The sequence below is a fragment of the Leucopleurus acutus genome (assembly GCF_964270905.1).
Source record: "Leucopleurus acutus genome assembly, chromosome: 5".
NCBI classification, from domain to species: domain Eukaryota; kingdom Metazoa; phylum Chordata; class Mammalia; order Artiodactyla; family Delphinidae; genus Leucopleurus; species Leucopleurus acutus.
The window spans coordinates 85,565,728-85,573,542 of record NC_139147.1 but is presented as its reverse complement, the minus strand read 5'-3'; the positions used below and the strand labels follow the sequence as shown (position 1 = coordinate 85,573,542).

At 45.1% G+C, this 7,815-nt stretch overlaps 1 protein-coding gene across 1 annotated transcript; it reads left to right on the top strand.

The window, feature by feature from the left end:
• Nucleotides 1-705: 705 nt before the first annotated feature.
• Nucleotides 706-1,947, top strand: SOX2 (SRY-box transcription factor 2; the record flags this gene model as incomplete). Its single annotated transcript, XM_082840297.1, has 1 exon — nt 706-1,947. The coding sequence occupies one exon, from the start codon at nt 706-708 to the stop codon at nt 1,687-1,689; it is 984 nt and encodes a 327-aa protein (XP_082696423.1). The 3' UTR covers nt 1,690-1,947.
• Nucleotides 1,948-7,815: the final 5,868 nt, after the last annotated feature.

Genomic DNA, 7,815 nt, shown 5'->3' with positions numbered 1-7,815 from the left:
CACTTCCTTCGAAAAGGCGTGTGGTGTGACCTGTTGCTGCGAGAGAGGATACAAAGGTTTCTCAGTGGCTGGCAGGCTGGCTGTGGGAGCCGCCTCCCCCTCCCTCCTCCCCGCGCCTCCCCCCGCCTCCCCCGCAAGGCCGGCGGCGCGGCAGGCCCCGCCCCCTTTCATGCAAAACCCGGCGGCGAGGCTGGGCTCGAGTGGAGGAGCCGCCGCGCGCTGATTGGTCGCTGGAAACCCATTTATTCCCTGACAGCCCCCGTCACATGGATGGTTGTCTATTAACTTGTTCAAAAAAGTATCAGGAGTTGTCAAGGCAGAGAAGAGAGTGTTTGCAAAAGGGGGAAAGTAGTTTGCTGCCTCTTTAAGACTAGGACTGAGAGAAAGAAGAGGAGAGAGAAAGAAAGGGAGAGAAGTTTGAGCCCCAGGCTTAAGCCTTTCCAAAAAATAATAATAACAATCATCGGCAGCGGCTGGATCGGCCAGAAGAGGAGGGAAGCGCTTTTTTGATCCTGATTCCAGTTTGCCTCTCTCTTTTCTTCCCCCAAATTATTCTTCGTCTGATTTTCCTCGCGGAGCCCTGAGCTCCCGACACCCCCGCCCGCCTCCCCTCCTCCTCTCCCCCCCGCCCGCGGGCCCCCCAAAGTCCCGGCCGGGCCGAGGGTCGGCGGCCGCCGGCGGGCCGGGCCCGCGCACAGCGCCCGCATGTACAACATGATGGAGACGGAGCTGAAGCCGCCGGGCCCGCAGCAAACTTCGGGGGGCGGCGGCGGCGGCGGCGGCGGCGGCGGCGGCGGCGGCGGCAACTCCACCGCGGCGGCGGCGGGCGGCAACCAGAAGAACAGCCCGGACCGCGTCAAGCGGCCCATGAACGCCTTCATGGTGTGGTCCCGCGGGCAGCGGCGCAAGATGGCCCAAGAGAACCCCAAGATGCACAACTCGGAGATCAGCAAGCGCCTGGGCGCCGAGTGGAAACTTTTGTCGGAGACGGAGAAGCGGCCGTTCATCGACGAGGCCAAGCGGCTGCGAGCGCTGCACATGAAGGAACACCCGGATTATAAATACCGGCCCCGGCGGAAAACCAAGACGCTCATGAAGAAGGATAAGTACACGCTGCCGGGAGGGCTGCTCGCCCCGGGCGGCAACAGCATGGCGAGCGGGGTCGGGGTGGGCGCCGGCCTCGGCGCGGGCGTGAACCAGCGCATGGACAGCTACGCGCACATGAACGGCTGGAGCAACGGCAGCTACAGCATGATGCAGGACCAGCTGGGCTACCCGCAGCACCCGGGCCTCAACGCGCACGGCGCCGCTCAGATGCAGCCCATGCACCGCTACGACGTGAGCGCCCTGCAGTACAACTCCATGACCAGCTCGCAGACCTACATGAACGGCTCGCCGACCTACAGCATGTCCTATTCGCAGCAGGGCACCCCTGGCATGGCTCTTGGCTCCATGGGCTCGGTGGTCAAGTCCGAGGCCAGCTCCAGCCCCCCCGTGGTTACCTCTTCTTCCCACTCCAGGGCGCCCTGCCAGGCCGGGGACCTCCGGGACATGATCAGCATGTACCTCCCCGGCGCCGAGGTGCCGGAGCCCGCCGCCCCCAGCAGACTTCACATGTCGCAGCACTACCAGAGCGGCCCGGTGCCCGGCACGGCCATTAACGGCACACTGCCCCTCTCGCACATGTGAGGTCCGGACAGTGAACTGGAGGGGGCGGGTTAGAAATTTTCAAAGAAAAAGAGGGAAATGGAAGGAGAGCAAGAAACACCAAGGAGAAAAACCCGGTACGCTCAAAAAAAAAAGAAAAAGTCATCACCCACAGCAAATGACAGCTGCAAAAGAGAACGCCAGTCTCATCCGCACTCACGCAAAAACTGCAATGCCGGCAAGAAAACTTTTATGAGAGATCCTGGACTTCTTTTGGGGGGACTATTTTTGTACAGAGAAAACCTGGGGTGGGGGGGTGGGGAGGGCGAGGGAATGGACCTTGTATAGATCTGGAGGAAAGAAAACTACGCAAAACTTTTTAAAAGTTCTAGTGATACGGTAGGAGCTTTGCAGAAAGTTTGCAAAAGTCTTTACCAATAATATTTAGAGCTAGTCTCCAAGCGACGAAAAAAAATGTTTTAATATTTGCAAGCAACTTTTGTACAGTATTTATCGAGATAAACATGGCAATCAAAATGTCCATTGTTTATAAGCTGAGAATTTGCCAATATTTTTCAAGGAGAGGCTTCTTGCTGAATTTTGATTCTTCAGCTGAAATTTAGGACAGTTGCAAACGTGGAAAGAAGAAAATTAATCAGATTTGGACATTTTAATTGTTTAAAAATTGTACAAAAGGAAAAAAATTAGAATAAGTACTGGCAAAACCATCTCCGTGGTCTTTAAAGGGGCAAAAGTTTTAGATTGTACTAAATTTTTTTAACTTACTGTTAAAAGCAAAAATGGCCATGCAGGTTGACATCGTTGGTAATTTATAATAGCTTTTTTTGTTTCCCAACTTTCCATTTTGTTCAGATAAAAAAAAACATGAAATTACTGTGTTTGAAATATTTTCTTATGGTTTGTAATATTTCTGTAAATTTACTGTGATATTTTAAGGTTTTCCCCCTTTTATTTTCCGTAGTTGTATTTTAAAGATTCGGCTCTGTATTATTGAATCAGTCTGCCGAGAATCCATGTATATATTTGAACTAATACCATCCTTATAACAGGTACATTTTCAACTTAAGTTTTTACTCCATTATGCACAGTTTGAGATAAATAAATTTTTGAAATATGGACACTGAAATTATGCTTGAGTCTTTCATTTATTTGGATAACACTGTGATTATGCCCAACTCCTCGGGGGATATACTGTGCTCAGCCAGGAAACCAAAGTACCTAACCTTGGTATTCTAGTCCAGTAGCATGTGCTAATGTTAAGTGCAACAAATAAATGGCTGGATGATTAATTGAATAAGTACTCTCGAAAAAATGGAAATGCTTATGTCATTTCCAAAATAGAAACTAGGGACATATATTGTAAATCCACCCCCTCGTTTTCTAAGCAACATGAATAAGCATGATGGGGACTTCAACTGATTTATGCCACTTGTTGCCAGAAAGGAGTCAATTCTGAAAAATTTCATGTAGCTTAGCAGATGGGGTATTGAGCCAAATCAGAACCAGGTTGGCTGGTTTTGTTTTCGATTTCTGCACAGCACAATGGCCCTTTGGAAACGTGGTTATGGGGGAAAATGATGCTTCTTGTATAGGAATAATTGCAAACTAGACAAGCAAAGTACTCATCTGCTGGGTGGGTGTTTGGATTACTCTGGCCCTGCTATTGTCTAAGAAACAAGTGGTTTGCTTTCTTTGTTCCCTAACTTCAAAAACTTTCTTTTCTACATTTTCCTGTTTAGGGGCGAGGGAAAGCAAAGAGCATCTTGCAAAACTCCCCGACTTATCACAGCTATTTTTTATTATTATTATTATTTATTTTCTTTTTTCCTCTCTCTTTCTCCACGAATTCTGTTTCTTAAATTGGCAGCGCGGGTCCAAGCCTGTAGCCCCAAATCGGATAATCTCTGCAGCTGATAACAAGCAAAAGAGAAGCCAGGCAACAGCCATATTAAAGAAGAAAACAATCAACTCTGAGGTAGATATTTTACTTTGTCCGGTCTAATCACATTTGGAGATGATTGTGCTTTTGATCTGTTGACCATGTTTTACTACAGTAGTAGAGAAGTAGGGGGAGGGGGAAAGGGGTGGAGAAACAGGATTGGATTTGTTGTTTTCTTTTGCCCTAGGAAAGGTAAAGAAAGACTATAGTTGTCCTCAGTGGGAGCGCAAAAGTTGGGGAATCGCCGTGGTCTTTGAATTAGCGATATTTCTGCATCACAACCGACCCGCGCACTTTGGCGCAGTCAGAGAATCTGAAAGACCGACTCCGGGACTTCTCTTTTACTCACTACTTACCTCGCTTATCTTCCCCCACCGAAGGGGACCAGGAGCCTAGGGTCCAGCATTAGGAGCGTGGGTTTCCTTCCTACAATTTCAAGGGCTTGTTGTGTGAACTTGCTACAACTTTGGAGAAGTTGGAATCCAGCTGCGCCTTTCACCCTTGAGTAAAGTATCGGCTGCAGCCACTAAGTTAGTTCATCCCGTTGGTTCGCATCTTCTCGTTTTCCAAGGAAGTATTTCTTTCTCTTGGTGTTGTTAATGTTAGTTCTAGACTCAGCTGAGATTATTCTCATATTTTATGTATTTTTATTTCGTATGGATTGCTTTATTTTAGGTGTTTGTTGGTTTTTATTTATTCCTTTTTTTAATCCTCATTTTAAGGGTAATATTGTACTGGGAAAGGACAATTATTATGCCAGTTCTCAATTCTAAGTGAGGCATTTCCCCCCCTAATTAATGCAGAGACTCTAAAAGAATTTCCCCCGGCCTGGCCAGCCATTGTAATGCATATACGGATTATTCACGTGGTAATGAGCACATTCGCCAGTTCTTGCTCACACATACGAATAAAAGAAACTTTGAATAAAGATCCAAATGATCTTGCTGGGGGGTGGGGAGAATATTCCTGGAATTCGAACCAATCAACTATATGGTGTGTATATATTTGAAAAGTAGAGATATATTAGAAATATGTATTGGGGTTTAGAGTAATTGCACTGCACTAACCTACCAGTTTAAAAAGCCCACAGGACCAGACTGAAAAAAAAAAAATTTTTTTTTAACTTTTTGGGAAAATGCTCAGGTTCAAATATTTTGCAAGAGGGAGGAGAGCAATATTGTGGGAAGTTGAAGTAGTTTTGAATGACTGTTACTGTCTGCATAAAACGAGAGAACTCTCATTCCCCCTCCTAGACCTCCATATCTCCTAACCAAATGAAAGCCAGAATATTTTGTTTGCAGATATAAATTCTTTTGATAAACTGCATTTGAGGAAAATGATACATATTTCATCACTCATTTGATTGGGTTAAATGTTTCCCCCAAGATGTGTAGTTTCATGGCTAGATCAATATTGAACATATGATATTTTAATTATAACATGATTTCCAAGAAGGGGGTAAACCCTTAAGCTTGCCCAGAGATGATTATCTCCCAGTGCTAAAGTTAGTTGTTGAGTGTTCAGTTTCTTCCTCGGGATATTATCCTGCTCACTAAAACCATTCAATTTGCAGTCAAAGGGGTGAATTTAATGTTTTGTTAACCTTATACACAGAATAGAAATGTGCAGAAGGATGAGATTATAGTTTGTTCCCTCTGCAATTTTTTTTCTCTCCCTGCACCCACCCCCCCCCATACTTTAAATAAAGAGTGTTAAAATATTGCTGAGCTGTAGTAGATTAGCAAGGTTTCTTGCCAATGCTGGGAAGCCGGTATTACAGACGGTCCCAGGGGGAAATGGCTCACATTAACCACTAAATGAATATTTGACAAGGGCTCATTCGGAGGTATTATTACTATAAACGTGTCCCTACTGGACTTTTCAAGGGTCAAAGAGCAATGCTTCAATTAATTATTTAGTCTGCTAGTAGATTTGGTTGTAATAGCTGTACTTATTTCTAGAACCGACACAATCTTACAGTAGGAAATCTCAGGAGAATCTTCTCCATCAGCAATGCCTTGGATTGAAATACACACAGAGCCCTGGCATTCTATAGCTGACTTTTTCATAAAACATTTTTCTGGACTGTGTGTGTGTGTGTGTGTGCGTGTGTGTGTGTGTATCGGGGGAGGGGGATTATAGTCTCTTTTTCTATTTTATTTACCATTTTTGGTTTAAAAGAAAAAAAACAAGAGCGTAATAAGTTGTCTTAATTTCTACATCATGTCTAGCATAGTCTTTTAGGGCCTTACAATGTGGAGAGAGAGGGGAGGAGATTTATTTATAACCTTTGCCTTTTCTAAGTGGAGATGTCACAGGATTTCGGAAACAGGCAGGCTCTGAGTTTAGAAAGGGTACACATTCCTGTTTGCCAATAAATTTCGGGTATTAAAATGGAAGACTCCATAGGTTGAGTACTCTGAGTTCTAGTAGTCTCAAAGTAAATTGGGGTACCAGATAATCCCTCCTCCCCTCCCTACCTATTGGTCTGAACATTTCCAGGTGTAGTGGGGGGTGAGTGTTCCATTTCTGCCATGTCATAAGTTCCTCTGTGACCCCAGGTAAAATGGGAAGGGAATGATTTTGTGAGTAAGATTCTTTAACAATAATATAAGGTGAATGAATAAGAGATAAGCTGCAAGGGGTGAGGGGGGGCGGGATGCAGTAATTACAAACCCAATTCATTCAGCTTTTCAGAACTTTTGTTGTGGGAGCTCCATTGACGGGGTTTTGAGCTGCCACTTTTCTCACATTATAAAGAACTGATCAGCGCCTCAGGGGCACAAGAAATACTGCTTAACTGTATAGTGATGGGGTCTTCTTTTAGAATCCTTACAAGAAGAAAATTAAACAGTGCCTTTGTGTGCACAAGGTTTACTTTTCAGCTGCTAACAGTTTATAGCTAACTGCTCTGAGATTGAAGTTTGACTGTGGTTTGATCGCCTGCTAGTTGGCACTGCTTATTTATTTATTTGTTGTAATTAAAATATTTTTAATATTCCCCCCCCCATTTTATTTCTTGCTTTTGGAGAATTTTGCAAAACAGTTTCTTATATTTTGTTTTGTGGAAGGAATTTCTTCTGCCATGAGCTTTAGCAGAGGCTTGAGTTTACATTCTCCAGCACTTCCTCCCCCCCCACCCCACCATTATTGCCTTAAAATAATTTGCATCTCACTGTTTTTTATGCTGCCTCTCCTTGCTCTCAGAGCAAAGGCTGCCTTTCAGGACAGCTACAAGTGAGATTGGGGGTGGCAGTTGATTTCTTTCTTTTCGTTGCTTTCTTTTTTGACCGAAGTTGGAAGGTGGCTGGATGGATTTCCTTAGGGACCTCGTCTATGAGGTGGATCCCTTAAAGACAGGAGAAGAGGGAGAAACTCCTGACCTTTACTATGAAAATATGGATTAAAGTCCAAAGGGAAACAGTTTCCGGAGTTCTAGAGTGAACAACTGTGGAAAGAGCTTTCCAAAGATAAGGAAATTGCCCAAACCAGAGAATTGGTTTAGTATCTTTCATAGTTATTTTCTATTAAAAACTTTCCTTGAAATATGACCTCTGATATCACCCAGGGAGACTTTGTAACCTCTCTCTCTTCTGACGATGCTCTCCGGTTTTACAATTTTTGTTTTCAATTTCTTTATGTTTGGCTTACTTGGACTTTAGGAAATAATGGACTCGACTTTCTTATTTTAACTAAGAGAAGAATTCTCTTTGGGTGGGTGGGTTACTAAGACAAGGCCACGATTTTCATTGGCAGAGAGCTCTCTTTATGTATGCGGGTCTAGATGGATTTTATTTTTACATTTTGGTGCAATGGTGATATTTCTGATTCAGTGAGCGGTGCACTCAGTTTCTCTTCAAAAGCAAATGGAACGTCCTCTCATTTCAGGACGCAAAGATATTTGCTACTTCTGGGATTTTGGACTTGAGATGCTTGCTCTACTTTGCAAAGAAGTGTCAGGTGATTTAAAAGGTCCAAGGAGTCGCTCGTTTCATTACCCTCGTCTGCCTGCATGTACAGAATGAAATGTGCGCTATTAGTAAAGATTTCGGCGCCTTGAGCTATCTTTTGCCTCCCTACCTGGCCTTGGGTGCGGGGCGCGGCGCAGGACTGTGAGCGCGCGGGCCTCCCACCCGCTAGCCCTAGGGAGCGCGCCGCGCCCAGCGCCCGGAGCGGATGCGCGGGCAGATGGAAGCTGAGGCGGCCAA